Genomic DNA, 17,439 nt, shown 5'->3' on the forward strand with positions numbered 1-17,439 from the left:
AAGGTAGGAAAGATCAGATTCTGTGGCCCAGAGCCAATGAATAACCAGTTAAAGTCCAGGAGACTGTGGGAAATTGACAGATTAGTGAAAGAGAGAAGACAACTGAGGAAACAGTGGAGGAGGGCCTTTTCTACAGCAACCCATACAACTTTGTTATGGGCCTTTTTGTTGAAGAGAAGAGCGGGTGCCTTAAAAATGCCCATTAAAGACCTGGAAGATCATCCGAGAAAAACTTACTCTGAGGATCCAAGGCACGAGCCAGTTACCATTCCGAGTAATATGCCGCCTATCCAGGCACCTGGACACAAAATGGTCAAAGACCACCTACATGGAGTGAAGTAGAGAAGGTAGTGAAGCAGGCAAGAGCAGCATCGGCTCCAGGACCTAATGGCATCTCATATAGGCTCTATAAAAACACCCCCACGAGTCCTCAAATACCTGTGGAAGCATGCCAGCGTCATCTGGCACCAGATTCAAACTGCCAAGAAAGAACAAAGAGACCTTGACGTGGTCTTTTTAGACCTTGCCAACGCCTTTGGGTCAGTTCCGCACGAGATCTTGTGGATGACCTTCAACTATTTCAGCGTACCAAACCACATCACAGGACTGGTCAAGACCTACTTTCAAGATTTACAGTTTTGTGTGACAGCTGAGAACACCACCACAGCCTGGCAGCACCTGGGAATTGGGGTTATGGCAGGCTGCACGATTTCCCCTCTGGCATATATTATGGCAATGGAGTTGGTCATGCGGGCATCTTGGTGGGTAGTGGGAGGCGAGAGACTCAAGAGTGGCCTTCGTCTTCCTCCCATTAGAGCCTACATGGATGACATGACCATCATTACAACAACAAAACCATGTACTAGGCGATTGCTACAGAAGCTCCAGGAAAACATCGAATGGACAAGAATGGAGTTTAAGCCAAGTAAATCTCGCAGCATCTCCATCATAAAACGAAAACTGACAGCCGAGCAATTCTATTTCAGTGGAGAACCAATTCCAACAGTCTTAGAGAAGCCCATAAAGAGCCTGGGACGGTGGTATAATGCAGACCTCAATGATTCGTGGCAACTAGAACAACTAAGGCAGAAAATGGCTAATGACCTCAAGCGGATTAAAAACGCTGCACTCCCAGGGAAACTGAAGCTTTGGTGCTTCCAGTTTGGGTTATTACCCAGACTACTGTGGCCGTTGACAATGTATGAGGTCTCACTCAATCATGCCAATCGACTAGAGTGGCTAGTGAGCTCCTACGTTAAGAATTGGCTCAGACTTCCCAAATGCCTCAGCAGCGTTGGACTCTATAGCGACGGGATATTGTCATCGCCGATCAGAGGACAGGCACAACAGCAGGCTATAAGAGAATTAGCTAACACTGCTAAGAGGACCAGTCACTGGCTATGGTTAAAAAGGGCTAACATCACTTGGGCAGCTAAGGCAGTCAGCTAACCGCGCGAGAAGAAAATATTCCGCTCTTCTTCCCTTTTCTGGGAGGCAGTGGGGAGGTAGAGCGTACAGCCCGATACGGCGGGGACTTGGGAGGTCTCGGAAGTCAGATTGGGTGCCCCCCTTCCGGCTCTCCTCTCTTCTCCCTTTTGTCTTACTTCTCTTTATCACCTTTTCTATCCCTTTGAAGAAGTGAGGCTCCATAAATGCTAAAGAGGTAATAATTATTTTTTTTGGATGCAGTGAATAGATAGGAGAAAATAAACTGTAGAAAACTAAACAGAAGAAAGAAGAGGAGAAATGAAATAACAATTTGACATAAACCAGTGACACACTCCAGGGCCTGATCAACCCTGGCAGGGCCTCCTTGGATGAGGGTGTCTTGTGATGATGGCCAAAACACCTGATGAATCCAAGGTCCACTACTGACGATGTGTACCAAATCTTAATATGATAATCTAGATCAGATCTCTAATCCCCAAAAATGGCAGATTAGCTTGGGTAAAAGACCGAAAGTTGAGGCACACAACGATGTGTGCTGCCGGTAGTTTGTGGGCTGCCTTTCCTCATAACAGCCATCCCTCAAGATTCTCTCCATTTAAAGCAATGCAATATCAGGGACTATAACATCTAGTCCTTTTACTGAATAAGGGAAAAAAGTTACAACATAAATGCATAGTCACCTGTAAATGAATTATAGTAGTAAGTACAGTTTAGTTTTGAGACCAAGAACGGTCCAAAGTGATTTACAGAGGTACATGGTTTTTAAATGAGTAAATAAATGAAACGTTTCTCATACCAAAGGTAAAGTGGACATATATGTGCTTGTCTGAACAGATGAGTTTAAAGTACTTTTACAGGATATTGTATAATCTGAGGTCCAAAGAGATAAAAAAAGAAAAAAAAGAAAAGGGCTTATAAGTAAAAGGAAAATAGAGATGGGACTATTTCCATAAGGTCTTGGGGGCAGCTTTCAAGGCAACAGTCCTGAGTTTAACAGTATTTCTTAAATGGAAAACAAGAGTGGTTCAAAGAGTTGATGTGAGCATCAAAACACTGGTTAAAAAAAAAAAAAAAAAAAAAAGCATGATGAAAAAGATTCCATTAATAAGCTTTTATGATTGACAAAAGGGACTCCAATCCCTGTCTGATTTGGGCAGTAACACTCTCGTTAGCGATAATTAGACAAAGCCTTGTCCGCAAAAAAAGTGAACATGTGAAAATTAACTGAATGCAGTACAAATTTAATTTGTTTTAATAAGGATTACTGGCTAAAAAAGGGCCACCCTCGGCACCTGACTCTACCATTTACCACCTTCCGTGCTGTGGAAATTCTTTTATCCCGTTCTAACTTTCAGTTGTACTTTTGTCATGCTGGCATGTTTGCGATCATCAAATTTTAAAAAATTTAATATAACAAATATAACCCAATTAAATACGATTTTTTTTTAAAATTATTACATTTTGTGACGAACATGTGACGAATATGCAAAAAAAAAAAAAAAAAAAAAAGAAATGAGGAGAAATGAAGAAATAAGGAAATGGGTCAATGCTTTTTTCACAGCACAGCATTTACTTTCATATTTGTGAGTTTAAGAAACAAGAGCAGTGCTTTTATTTTCTTTCTGAGACAAATGACTCACTGCCCCTCCCTGGTTTACCAATACTGAATTTTCTAGTTTCTGGTGAAACCACCACAGTTTCTTTTATAAATACCAAAAAGTAAAAAATAAAAAAAAGACAGAAAAAAACATCCATTCCCAAACATTTTCTTATACATTTACTTATATTTTATAATAACAAAATGCATGTACAAACATTATTTAGCATAAACACATGCTAACCGCAAAGCCGCTGCCTCACCTCTTGAATAGGTCGAGGTAGCAGCATTGCGGTGACCCTGCAGTACAAACATGTGGACACCTGTGCTGACATCAGGCCTGCCAACACAGATTCAGTCACTAACTTTAGCTAATATGAGGAAATGGGACATTTTCTATCAGCTGTTTGGTTTGGGAGCTGCTGATGTCGGTCTACATTGTGCGGTAAAACAAAACCCCTTTTTTAAGAGCACTAGAGCAACAAAGGCTTTAAATAAAGAGCTTGTAGTGTTTTGTTTACATTCTGAACTCCTCCCAAATCTCAACCTCCACTGAAAGGCTGTAAAGTCATGTTCTTCACAGCTTTGTTAATCCTGCTTCTCTAACATAAAGAACTCGTTTTATAGTTGAACGTGAATTTTAATACCACTTGAATCCTGAGAATCCATAATGACGACAAGTCTCCAGCCATTTATCCAACTCCCTCCTATCTTCCTTCCAGTACTTTGTCTCTAGCGATGACAGCCTCATCGAACTTTATCATGAGCGTGGTGCCCTTGTGCCAGTGGACGGTGACCTTGGCAGGGAAGCCGCTGTGGGTGAGAATGGCCTCTATGATCCCTCCCGTGAAGGCCGCGCAGTTTAAGGTGCTGTTCTCCTTGGGAACAGAGATGTAGGTGTTGACGAGGGGCTCCTTCTCTATGATGTAGTAAGTCTTGTCATCGTCGTTGGCTTGCTCAAGCTTGTCTGCTTCCTTACCAAAGAGTGCTCTCCACACAGATACCTGAGAAGGACAAAGAAAATGACAGGATGACAGGGGATGCACAAAACATGTGCAATCCAAAAAAAATTACTTTATTTGCTTTGGGAGAAAGTGTGCAAAGTGACAGGCAATGACTTTTTTCTGCAGCTAAAGGTAGAGGCATAACAAAGATAACACAACTGAGATAAAAATTTAAAAGAAAATGGCAAAATTAGTCATTTAAATAGTGCCAAGATCTATTTTACCTTTGTTTATGCAAAAACTAATGTAATTTCCATGTGTCTGTTACGCAACATGGGACAGACAGTGATGAACAGTTTTAATCTTTCAGAGCTCTAACATGCAGTCATCTCATGAGCAATTAAAATTCAGCACTGAGCCTGAACTAAGCAGATTAATGAATATATTTACATATGAACTCAAATGATCACCTGGTGTAACATTATGATATCCCTCATCTCAGACTGGAGTTTTAGGTTTTGCTGAATCAGCAAACACAAAGACAGTCTGGCTTTGTCAAACATGGTAAATGGCCTGTATTTGTATAGCGCTTTACTAGTCCCTATGGACCCCAAAGCGCTTTACATTCAGTCATTTGCCCTTTCACACACATGCTTCCTACTAAACCCCTCTAGAATCTGTAAATCAGGGCTAAAGCCATCATGGCTTGCTTGAGCTCTCCCTTTACATGAGTCACTTCTTACAAATGACTTTTCCTACTGTAGGTTTTTTATGACCACAGCACTGCTTATTAGAGATGGGTACCGGTTCTGACATGAGCGGTAGTAACCAGACCGAAAAGCAGCGCACATTTTGGTGCTGTATTTCGGTGTTTTTTTTCCTGAGATGTCACATACTTTGGATTCTAGCCAATCATTTTACCTTTCCAAGGATAGTAGGCGGGCTCAGGTACGTACATTCTTTTAGAGCAGAGCTACAGATTAAAAATGCCCAAGGCGAAGCGGTCAAAAGTGTGGCTGTACTTCACAGCAAAAGATGCAAACTCAGCAGCCTGCAACAAGTGCTTTAAGCTGATACTGTGCAAAGGAGGTAACACCTCAAATCTTTTTTTTTTTTTTTTTTTTTTTTTTCGCCTGTCCCATTTGGTTCTTTAGCCATCAGAATTGTTGTCTGAAGACCAACAAGGATACCCAATGGATTTACTTTGCCAAATGGATCATCGTGGCATTGCCGTATTGGTCCATTTGGTCGATCTTTGTTTTTATTATTTATTATATTTTATTTTCAGATGTTACAGACGGGACAGACATGAGTGAGGGATAGGAAAGGGAGAAAGAAAGAGGAAGGAAAGGAAAAACAGAAGGGGAGAGGGACAGTGAGAAAGGGGGGGGAGAAAAAAAATAAAAATCTCCTGGATCACCTGTTGAGAGAAGAATAGAAAACAAGCAAAAAAAGACAAAAAAAACAAAAAACAAAGCAACATACTAAACACAACACCATCGCATTAATCTAGCTAAGTGTAAACAGCAGTAAATACTAAATATTCAATGTTGTTGTGCAGCACGCAGGACAGATGTGCTTCGAAGTAGCAGCCAAGAAAGGTGTAATTTGGGTCTACGAGCAGTGAACACCCGTGTGCATACCTGTGTGGATCAGCGCGCTTGTATTCCAAAGGTTTCTCCATGTAACGATCTGCTAGGGAGTGTGGGGGGGCCACAGCCCCGTCCTCCAGGGTGTGAAGCAGGTATGGAGGAGATCAAAACTCCAGACATCCAGAGGCCCCCAGAACACAAGAGACCACGGAAGAACAACAGAGGGGCAGCCGCGCCACTGTTCCAGTAAGAGCTGAGGAGAGTCCCAGATGAGGGCTCACTCAGCAGCCGCGGAGCAGAAGCCAGGGGGAGTTGCAGTGACGCGCCCGTGAGCTCCGCCGGCCGCCAGCTGTGCCTGAGTGACCGAGCCCCAGGCCGAGAGGCCGGGGGCACCCCACCCCCGAAGGGGCCCGAGCGAGCCCCAGGCTCCAGGCCCCGATAAGCGGCCGCCAAGGAGTGAGCCGGTGTGTACCTGGACGCCCACCCCCAGACACAAAGAACCACCAACGCACCGACACCTGAGGGAGTCCGCCACCGGCAGGGGAAGTGGTGGTAGGTGGAGATAGGCCTCCAAACCTTGGAGGGCCTGAGGTGTCCCCAGAGAGGTGGCGTCTGATACCCAACCTGACATATAGACACAGACATACAGGCACACACAGATACAAACATTCAATCCCCCCCCCCATGCTCTCATATGCACTCACTCCACACTCAACCAACGTGGAGACAGACATAAAGAGACGCTGTACACACGATCACACTCCCCAAGCGTACTCTACAAACCGGGTCTAGGTACCCTTGCTCCTGGAGGGGGGAACTGCACCCAGACCCAGGTGGTGTTACCCTTTTCCCTGCGGTGGGGAGAGGCAGACCACCCCGACTCCGTAGCAGCAGGGAGGCCCCACACTCCAGACCGCAGTCGGACGGCCAACTCCACCTAGCCCTCCCGCTCCAGCAGGCCGCAGAGAATGGGGGTGGGAGAAGACTCCAAACCTCCCTCCACCCGCTCATTGTAGTGTTGATGCATGTGTGTTCTAAGGTGCAATTAAAACCCAGGAGGGCATGGAGCTACCTGCCAAGGAGCAGCAGGTAAGCGCATAGTCCCTCCTGATAGCCCTCAATGTCTAAGTGTATTTAAAATTGAGAGGTGGGCAACGACGCCAGGGGTGGGGTGTACACCCTGATGGTAATTTGGACTCCGTGATTGTGCCCACCCCCAAGATCCTATATGTATGTGTAATGAGAGTGTGAATAATGTGAATGTCTAAGTTGTGGGATAAAATTGAGGCAGAGGCAGCCAGAAGGGGACGGGGGGGGGGGGGTAGCCTCCTCTGCACCCTGGTGACATACCCCTACTCCAAGGCCCTGCATGTGTGGGTGGTTGTGGTGGAGCAGGAGGAGGGAGGCAGCTGGAGATGGGGAGGGAAGGAAGGGAGGGGCAGGTAACCCCTCCCTGGGGCCAGCTCCCCCGCTGACCCCAGTAGGCACTCCCACACTCCGCGACCCGCCAGGGAAAGGGGGCCCAGGCCCATCCAGACCGGGGCCCAGTGCAGCAGCGCCTCCCGGCCCAACACCTCGAATCTGACGACGAACCTGGCGACGCATAGCGTTTTTTTTAAAAGCTGAGAAATGCGTCGTATTTGATAGCTTGTTGTGAGACCTCACATCGAGTACATCTACTGCGGGAAGTGGTGCCTCGGACCCGGAGTTAGCAAGAACCCGAAGAGTAGAGTCCTGGCCCCTAGCCCTGCCAGTGTAGCAGAAATGATGACGGATGATGATGGCAGCAGCAGCTGTTCTTCTCTGGGCGAGTAGCTTAATGTTGTTCGTGTGTAATTTACATTGTGTAGGCTAACCACGTTATTAAATTAATGCATGTAAGGTGAACTAGCAAACACCGTCGTAGTTACATGCGGCTGTCTCCTTTTTGATGGCAGATACTCCCTTCACCCTGGCCAAAAAGGCTAAAATGACCAAAGAAAAAGTGGAAAACAGCTAAACATGAGAGGTTTTTGGACAAAGTTTGTGTTTTTTTCATTGTTTAAGCACTGCTTCCAGCCAAGAGTGATACCATATATGCCCTATAGCTGCAGAAAAGGCTAACATTGTTATCTTTTTACAAAAAAAACCCCCAGCTAAACATGAGAGGTTTTTGGACAAAGTTTGTGTTCTTGATTCTTTAAGCACCGGTTCGAGCACAGTTTAAGCACCGGCACAGTTTCAAAAGTACCGGTTTGGCACTGGAATCGGATAAAACCTAAATGACACCCATCCCTACTGCTGATGTTCTGCATTCACAGCAAGTATTATGTGGAGCTGTATTTACACTAATATATGCTTGATTTTAATATTCATCATTGCAAAGTTATTATTAGTTAGTGAGGAAGATCTTTGTGAGCGGTCTGAATGAAATCCTGACACACACACACACACACACACACACACACACACACACACACACACACACAGTATACCTTGATGAACAGCAGTATGTTTAGCACTTTGGTCTCCCTCTTGCCGTTTTTCTCCCTCAGCACTAGCACGTCCAGTAGGCTGCCTCCCACTCGCTGCCCCAGCTCCGCTAGGCGAGCCTGCAGCTCGGACACAGAGTACACACGGCTCTGGCAGTACTGCACCACCTCTGAGAAGAGCAGGGTGAAGGCGCTCACGCTCACCTCGGTTTTCGGCCGGCTCAAAGGCCTCTCGAGAATAGCTGACTTGCCTCTGGTGAAGCGAGCCTCCATTATGATTTAACGGACAGCTGTAAGAGGAAACACCGAGGAGATTATTATTGTTAGTGAGGCTGCAACTAACTACAGGCGAACTGCTAATGCTAACCAAGGTGCTACAGGCACGCGAGAAACACAAATATGACATTTACGAAAATTATTCAGTTATTAAAATTAGTATCTTTCAACTCAGCTTTCTTTAAGACTATAATCAACACTCACCCGATCACTTCCTACACCTGAGTTGTTAAGGTTTGAGTACTTCCTGTTTATTAAAAACGTAACTTGTCACATGACCTCACCGATCGATTCACAGCTACGGAGTCCACGAAGTCCACGAGGGATTTATTTATTGCTTTTCGGCGGGGTAGCTAGCTAATTTGACTGCAAAGTGTGTGTGTGTGTGTGTGTGTGTGTGTGTGTGTGTGTGTGTGTGTGTGTGTGTGTGTGTGTGTGTGTATGACTTGTAGTCAATCAAAATTAGAAAGTTAATTCAAGATTTTGGTTTAACAAACCTAAATGTACATGATTGTATGAATAACCATACAATACAAACCAAATCAGCTTGTGTTGTTTTTTGCCACCAAGTCCACGTCTACTTGTTTGTTCATGTGACTAAGCTGTTTCCCGGCACAGGTGAGCACATATCAGACGTACATATTACAGGGGACTGTAAACATTAACCATAACTGACTTTATCCCTCGCTTCTATTGTTTTTGTCCAGGCATATACAAAGGAAACTGCATGAAGTAAAAAAAAAAGTGAAACATAAATAATATAATAATAATAATAATAATAATAATAATAATAAAATTAATTTGTGATGAAAACTGAAATAAATGGAAGAGAAATTTTGCTCTTTGATGTGCTGTAGGTTAAATCAATATTTGGGGCCATCTGTGTACAGAGAGTACTCTTCCCTCTGAGACAGAGCACTGCTGTCATGCACGTACACCTACTTAAATACACCTAGACAAGTGAGGGAGCCCCACACATTTTGGATTATTGCAGAGATTCTTTCAATTTCACTGTTTAGGTTCATTTGTTTTGCAAGAATAAAAATAAAACAATAAAACGATTTAAGAAGCACTAACCGGGAGATGCAGAATGGCTTTCTGTGGACTCACATTTTTTCTTCTGACTTTATTTTACCTTGTTACTGTCTACAGCAGGCCGACAGGTAAGCGCAGTTATTTAAAACATGCAAGCATTCAGTTATCTTGCATTAGAATTTCCATTACAGGCCACAGTGTACCTGCTTGGCATGTTGATAAGGAATATTTTCTCTTTGGGCAACCTGATGTGTTTTGACTCACTTGTTCCTTGTTATCTGTAATCGGGAATTTTCTCTCTTTCCTTTCTTTCTCAAACTAAAAAAAAAAGCTTTCCCTCTTTCTTTAAGTATTGGGTTATTAACTGATCAATTAGAAAGGCTATTCAACTGTTCCCAAAATATAGGTCTTAAAAGAGTAAGACAAAGACATATACTGTATTTGGTAGCACAAACTCAGTATACTATGGAAGTGTGTCTAATGCCTGATCTTAAATGTACATTGCTTCAGCTGTATGTTTGAGCTCCTCCACTCATTCTCTCAGTGTTGGTATAGTTCTTTCCCATCTGTATAGCATTTGAGGAAGTCATGCTAGTTATAGGGCAACAACCTCTTGTCGTGCTATCAGTTTCCACCTTCTTTAATCCCCAGTTCATAACTTAGCTGATGTGAACTCTATATCACTTCAGACAGACTCTAATGCCTGTAAATTGCATAAGCTGTTAAGACAGATAAATGAATGGTTTGCTAAACCGGCTTTACACTAATATTGAGCAAGGACCACTGTTTCATTCTGAAGTAACTGAACATTTCATTCACTGAGGGATTAATGCACTTTTCTCGGCTTGTGTTGTTGTCAGGCGTCCACCTGCGTAACATGGAAGGCTTTATTCAAGCCGTGCAGCAGGTTGAACACTCCAACCCTGGTCTGCCCCCGCTGGCTCTGGTCAGGGCCTTGCGGAGGACTGCAGGCCATGATGACGTGATGACCATCCATTTCTTGGGCGCTTCCAATAATCTCAGCGATGCTGACCTCCTGGAGACGGCCATTCTCAACACCTCATCCTTCAGCTTTTTTGATAAGGCCATCCACCACATTGTGACGGACCATGGAGAAGAACGAGGGGTGGTTCTCACAAGAGATGGAACTACGGTGGCGCTTGTACCCTTATTACTAGGAATTGAATCAGGACTGAACGCCAAGATGGAAGAGGTGGCAGCAGCTGGGATCTTCCCTCTCACCTTCGGCAGGACACTGGGCTTATCATTTCTCAGCCTCCAGGACTTCCCACCATCTCACCGTTTGGGGCCTGACGGGTGCTGGGACAACGTGGAGCACCCCAGGGTGTTCAAACTGTCTCAGCCTGCCACTCTAGCCACCGATGCCATGATCAATGGGGGCATGGATGGCCTTATACTGGGCACAGACCTCAGCAATTTAACTGCATCTGAACAGCCACAGGCCCTCAGTGAGATTCTGAGAGGATACTACAATTTTACTCTGAGTGAGGGGCAGGGCATGGATGCTGTGAGCAGTCAGATTAGCCCAAGGAGGAGGGAGCTCTCTAGATCCATCCTAGAGTCTGTTGATCTTCACAGCCAGGTGATGGAGACACTAGCGTTGGTCTGGAAACTGGAGAAGACAGAATGGATTTCTATGGACACTGGGGTGGGAAAGGCGGTGAAAGATGGATTGGAGACATTTGTCAAGAAGTACTGGGGTGAGCTATGAATGAAGACATTTAATCATTCTTTTGTGCAAGAGTCTAGTGAACCTGGATGTTTTCATCAAACTTTGCAGTTAAAATAATCAGAATTAAATTTTTGTTTATGAGACAAATATTTTTGATAAGGATCTAAAGAGGATAACGTCACACTAGGTTAAACAGTAATCTCACCATGAACTCGTAAAAACCTTGTAAATTCAAACATATTTTTTACTTAACTATCTTTAACTTCAGTTAACATTTGTGTATTTTGGCTGCCGGCCAGTCGAAAAAAACTCAATTTGAAGTGAAAGCCAGCACTGAAATAGTGCAAGGCTTTTACCAACATTATTATGAAACTCATTATGAAGTTTTTAACTGCAATTGCATGTTGTGATCACTATGCCCGTGGAGACTGGATTAAATCCACCGTTAAATAGTTAGGCCTCATAGAGGAAGAGGTATTTCTTTTATAGTATTTTTTTAGTTTTCAGTCATCTTGGTCCTGTGATCCATTGATATTTTATACTTTAAAGGCTCAACTTTAAAATGAATAAAAAGACACAAACCATTCAATTTTTTAGTCATGGAAGCTCAAGTTCATTCTGGAAATGTTAACATTCAACATTTCAGTCCATTTACAAAACAGACTGAAAGAAGTATGTTTCAGTTTTTCCACATTCAGTCAAATGTTATTACAAAGGAATTCGTCCATGCTTGGCTTAGCTGCCTTGCTTCTGGTGTGGGAAATGTAAGTTCTGTAAGTTTGCAAATTATTCAGACTTTTGGCTCTGATAAAATTAAGTGTGTGGACAACAATTTCATGAGATTATTCTAAAGGACTTACTGCACAGTCCTTCCTGGTGCAAACATTATGCCATCCTCTTTCTAAGCAAATTTCACTTTTGAAAATGTCCCACATTTGTCAGAACAGTTCTGGCAGGTCTCTGCTATATTCATAATCTATAAACTGTAATCAGTTTTTCAAACATCACTCCCACGTTTCGGATGTTTCAAAGGTCAAAGCTCCATTTCCAAAAAACTGCACCAACCACAAGCAGTCATCTGGTAAAAACACTGACAGATTTTAGACCTTAAAGAAAGATGTTGTGTGCACTACACTGGGCTTAAACAGTTGGAAAAACAAGCTTGTTTAAGTAATAAGCTCATTGATGCTGGACAAACTGAGTCATTATTTCCGAGCTGTCACAAAGACCTTTTTTTAGACACTAGCCCATATGTTCTGTTGCAGCCTATCAAGGTCTGGAGTGTTATTACTTTCCTAATCCTCACCTTGTCTCCTCCTACCCACAGACTGCCCTCAAATCATCCCTCGCTGTCAGTGGGGGGCAAAGCCCCACCGAGGTACACCTATCCCGCTCTCTCTTCCCCTCCAGTATCTGTACATTCATCATACTTATGAGCCATCATCACCCTGCTTATCCTTCCCAAGCTGTTCTCGTGACATGAGGTCCATGCAGCGTTTCCACCAGGAGGACCGTGGGTGGGCTGACATCGGATACAGGTAACAAAACTTTAAAGGAATCATTGGAAATCTAGGGAAATGTATTTTTACACGTTGTTGCAGTGTTTGTTAGTTGTATACAACAGATGTATACAACTGTCACTGCCTCAAAATATGGATCTGCTGTAGACAGGTGCTGCCTACTCTTTAGCGACCTTTGAAACTAATCACTATAGTTTGCCTTTCCTGTAAAAATGTCAAATTCTGGTCATATTCTGTCAAAAATAATTCTTCTAATTGAACAAATTCTTGTTTTTATACTTTTATTTTTGTAAATTGTAAGATTTACAGGTGCTTGAAGTGGTAGGAAATGAACATGGGAGTGGTGATTCGGAAAAAAAAAAAAAAAACTACAACAGAAAATTCCTAAAATGCCAAAACATTCATTTAAGTAGCCATATTTCATATCTATGTTATTAGCGGGAGAATTTTCAGGAATGCTGTTAAAACGCTGTATTGCTGAAAATTCATCACATATGCTGGAATAAATTCTCAGCATTTCGCTCTATTTGTCTGCAGACTAGGAACCATCCACCTCATCCATTGATCACCTGCTCTCATATTTTTGCACTTTCAGCTTTGTGGTTGGGTCTGATGGCTACGTTTATGAGGGTAGGGGTTGGCATCATCTCGGCACTCACACCAGGGGACACAATGCCATTGGGTATGGCGTGTCAATCATCGGTAACTACACTGCCACCCTGCCATCTCGCTATGCCATGGACCTGCTACGTCATCGACTTGTCCAATGTGCTTTACACGGAGGAGGACTGGTTTCCAATTTCATCATCCATGGCCACAGACAGGTGGTGAACTACACCGCCTGCCCTGGAGACGCCTTCTTTTCAGAAATAAGAACCTGGGAGCATTTCAGCGAATAAGAGGACAGGCAGCATTCTGTCATCAAAGGTTCATCACTACTTTTGGAAATGTCTTATACTCTGGATCATTCTATCTTATTAATGTAGAGGTCACATTTAAAATTTGCATAGTTCAGTGCAGAAAGAAATGAATTCTGCTTAGATCCAGCATACAAAGTGGTACCATGATGTACTATACCTATTAATCAGCTGGTCAGTATGTTTATCCACCCAATTATCAATCAAATGAATGTTATTTATCAGTCCTCTGGGTGATATATGGGTGGATAAACAGTCTTAATTATCAGTACTCACGGTGTGGCCAGTACGTGTCCTACTGTTCCTACTCGCAGGCTCAGATGGGAGGTTTCAACAGGCAAATAACATTCAAAACTGATGGCTTGCATTTGTTTTCAGGCCGAGCTTCACATTACGATCCATTCCAAATAATGCTAAATACAAATGTTGCTTTGTACGCAATGCTTCGTATTAACTACTCAAGTACTGCTTGCCGATACCTTAAAACTCGAGAAAAATATATGCTATTCATTTGTAAATGTAGTTACAAATAAAAATTAGTGCACTCAAAAGCAACAGTTCAAGAGAATAAGATTTCTCTTTCTTTCAGGAAAAACCAATAAGGAACAAACACTCGTTACTGAGGATGATGATAAAATACACCTTTGCTACATATTAGTGCTATGAGTACATGTCTGATCATGTTATTGTTAATTGTCTGAAAGTAAAAAAAAATGTCTTCACAAAACAAAATTTTCCATTCTGTTTGAATTTTGCAGGAAGCGGACACACTAAAGAGAGACGAACAAAGAGACGGTCTAATAGTGTTTAATGTGACTGCGTATTAAAAATGTCAGTTTTGTTCTATTGTAACGCAGATACTGAAGCAGTCGCGCCAGAATGTAATACAAAAGAGGATGGTTCTTGAATACAAGGAGGGAGCAAGCCAGTCAGAAACCCAAGGCACAGAGATGGTGGGAGGTCTGATCAGAAACAGTTCATTTCCAGGCCAGGAAGCAGAAAATAATAATAATAATAATAACAATAACAATAACAACAATAATAACAACAACAACAACAACAACTCTTAAAAATGTATGTAATAAAATATTGTCAGTATACCAAAATCCCCATGAAGACTAAAAACAATTCTAAAACCCGTAAAAATACAATTTTCTACATTCATAAGAATCCCCTGATGTAATTATGCCACACGTTCATTATGGGTCCACCAGCAGGCCAGGAATTTCTTCTCCAGAGCGGAGTCCATGCCAGCCTCGTCTCAGGCAGACGAGGAGGAACCTCTCATCCTCCTCTTGTCCCTTCACTGGGCCCATCACATCCCATCCCAGCTCGCGTTCTGCACCCGAATCCGTCATGCGATGCCACCACGGCTCCCCTCGTGTCAGTGCCCTGTAAATAAATAGGGGCCAGAACAATGGTCCCGGAAGCTGCCCTGACTTATATGCATGGCGACCCTCACCCAACACGACTGCACCCAATGAACGACAGTGTAGACACTACTCACAAATGCAGGTAGAGGTACACCTCTGCCCTGCTGCCAAAAACACGTGTTGTCTCCTACTGTTGCCGTTCCTTGCTGTCAGGACTGGGTCGCCACGTCACACTGATTAGGTGTCGCACCCCCACGATCAGGCAGCGGGTCCCTCTTTTCACGTGGCCTTCGCACATTCCTCCTCATTTCGGGGGCCTCTCTCCTCATAGTGCTCCACTAGCCTGCTTTTAATTGGTCTTTAAACAGCTGATAGGCCACCTCTGGACACACCCATGCCTCAGCAGGTGATCCCTATCAACTAATATATCCCATGCTCTGCCACGCCACAGTGGATTAAAACCATGTCAAATAAAACACTAAAAACCATGCAATAGAAACAGAATAAAACCATGCAAGTAAAAATTACACTCATAAATAAACACTAAAAATCAGAATAAAATCAATATAGAAGATAAATACAAATTTCCACTGTGTGACACTATTACAGCTGTAACGGTCAGGATGTGCTGTGTGGCAGGACCCAAGTGCAGGACCCAAAAGAAGGAAGATTACCCGAAAGTGCAGCTTAGTTTTCTGTGGGAAACACAGAAAACAAAAGACGAAGTATAGTGACTAGAACTGACAAACCAGGGACTCGGGGAACTGGAAAACAAGAAACCAAAAAACTAGGTGCTACAGAGACTGGGAAGACAGGCAAAATGAGGCTACAACACGACACAGAGCAAGAAAAACACAGGGCTTAAATACACACTGGAGTACTCAGAGACTGGGGGACAGGAGGGTAACACAGCTGGGAGAAATCAGACTTAACAAGACAAGGGAAGCAAAACCAGAAACACTGACATGAGACATGGACTTTTAAAGTAAAACAGGAAGCACACGACAGGCACAGAGACAAACTGGACAGAACAGAGGGAGCTTAAAATACAAAAAACCAAAACACTGGTAGTAATAAACCAAGATGAAACCAAAGATTGATCATAATAATAATAATAATGAAACAAACCAAAACACTGGGTCACTGACCCAGGACAGTGACAGTAACACTCGTGGGTGTCTCTTTTTCTTTTTTGATTCAGAATGACTAGTTTATGGCCCAAAACTGTAGATTTGTGCTGCATGTTTAACATTTTTAATGAATGCTATTCCATTAAGAGGTCATAGACCTCAGTCAAAATGTCATTGGTAAATTAATTTCTGTATTTATTGAAATTACGTTAATGAAATCGATGTCTATTGTGTGTTTCTTTGGGAAAAAAAAGAAAGAAAAGAAAACACAGGTGTAAAAATCTATGCAACTTGATTTCAACAGGTCACTCACTTTTGCTGGGACCAACAGAATCCCATGAGCATGTTTTCTCATGCTTCTGCACTTTAAACTGACCCATTTCTCCTCATGCTGACGATAAATAACCTGATCTGACAGATTGTTTACTGTGTAAAGTCCATCATATGAACGCTGCAAAAAGCTTTCCAGAGGAAAACACTAAAGTAGCTATGGCTTCACAGTGCAGCTGTTGAGACAGTGAACCCAGAGAGACATCAGCACCAACAGCTCGCCAGTCTGTGTGACAGGAGAAAGCTTTTGATAAAGATTATGCAACAAAACAGTCTCATCAGCCACACCTGGGCCTGATTACTGCAAGACCTGTTCAATGAAAAAATCATGGAAATAGAAGCTGTCTGACTATGTAAAGTAGGCGAAAGGATCTGAAAGAGCAACACATCATGCCACAATCTAGAGAAACTCAAACCAGATGAGAAACAAAGTTGTAACCAGTCTGGAAAGAGTTACAAAGTTATTTCTAGGTCATCGGGACTCCAGCAAACCACAGTGAGAGCTATTATCCACAAATGGAAAAACCTTACAGCAGAGATGAATCATTAGTTATTATTAAGCTCTGCCTGTCTTCAACAGCATGCCTTTTGTCCCGTCTTCCTCTCCTCACCCCCAGCCAGTCGTGGCAGACGTCTGCCCCTCCCTGAAGCTGGTTCTGCCGGAGGTTTCTTCCTATTAAAAGGGAGTTTCTACTTCCTACGGTTGCCAAGTGTTTGTTTAAAGGGGGCCATTTCATTGTTGGGATCTTGGAGTGACTGTTTTTGTGATTTGGTGCTATATAAATAAAATATAAAATTTAATCAAATTAATATCTGTTTAATATTAACATTTGTTTGATTAGTGGAAATGCGTCTCGCCCTAAGACAGCTGGGATAGGCTCCAGCTTCCATCCGTGACCCTGACAAGGATAAGTGGAAGAGAATGAACGGATGGATGGATAGTGAAAATGTGTAAACAAAATTTAGGAATGGACTGTATGTGGTGTCAAATTCAAAGACAGACTTGGAGTCCTAGTGTGACTCATTGAACCATTAAGAATTTATCAAAGAGTATCAGCAGCCCTGAAACACGTCAGCTGTTGTTTAAACATGTTTCTGTTTCATTCTTTCGT

The 17,439-nt window shown here is 43.0% G+C and overlaps 2 protein-coding genes across 2 annotated transcripts; one reads left to right on the top strand and one right to left on the bottom strand.

Moving 5' to 3' along the window:
• Positions 1-2,971: 2,971 nt before the first annotated feature.
• trappc5 (trafficking protein particle complex subunit 5) lies at positions 2,972-8,633 on the bottom strand. The gene is made up of 3 exons (XM_080881229.1): positions 8,534-8,633; positions 8,057-8,343; positions 2,972-4,050 (listed from the first exon to the last, which is right to left on the bottom strand). Exons 2-3 carry the CDS (start codon positions 8,324-8,326, stop codon positions 3,754-3,756), a joined length of 567 nt encoding a protein of 188 aa, XP_080737355.1. The 5' UTR covers positions 8,327-8,343; positions 8,534-8,633; the 3' UTR covers positions 2,972-3,753.
• Positions 8,634-8,763: 130 nt separating this feature from the next.
• Positions 8,764-17,074, top strand: pglyrp2 (peptidoglycan recognition protein 2). The gene is made up of 4 exons (XM_080881228.1): positions 8,764-8,947; positions 10,225-11,085; positions 12,385-12,595; positions 13,173-17,074. The coding sequence occupies exons 1-4, from the start codon at positions 8,845-8,847 to the stop codon at positions 13,474-13,476; spliced, it is 1,479 nt and encodes a 492-aa protein (XP_080737354.1). The 5' UTR covers positions 8,764-8,844; the 3' UTR covers positions 13,477-17,074.
• The last annotated feature ends 365 nt before the right edge of the window (positions 17,075-17,439 follow it).

Source organism: Rhamphochromis sp. 'chilingali', assembly GCF_963969265.1.
Source record: "Rhamphochromis sp. 'chilingali' genome assembly, chromosome: 4".
Lineage (NCBI taxonomy): Eukaryota > Metazoa > Chordata > Actinopteri > Cichliformes > Cichlidae > Rhamphochromis > Rhamphochromis sp. 'chilingali'.

Bases quoted from the DNA above. Each gene is read 5' to 3' on its own strand.
- pglyrp2 (XM_080881228.1), top strand. From the start codon at position 8,845: ATGAATAACCATACAATACAAACCAAATCAGCTTGTGTTGTTTTTTGC. The intron at 11,086-12,384 runs GTGAGCTATGAA...TCCTACCCACAG, and splicing joins ATTTGTCAAGAAGTACTGGG to ACTGCCCTCAAATCATCCCT. The intron at 12,596-13,172 runs GTAACAAAACTT...TTGCACTTTCAG, and splicing joins TGGGCTGACATCGGATACAG to CTTTGTGGTTGGGTCTGATG.
- trappc5 (XM_080881229.1), bottom strand. From the start codon at position 8,326: ATGGAGGCTCGCTTCACCAGAGGCAAGTCAGCTATTCTCGAGAGGCCT. The intron at 4,051-8,056 runs GTATACTGTGTG...TGTCCTTCTCAG, and splicing joins ACATACTGCTGTTCATCAAG to GTATCTGTGTGGAGAGCACT.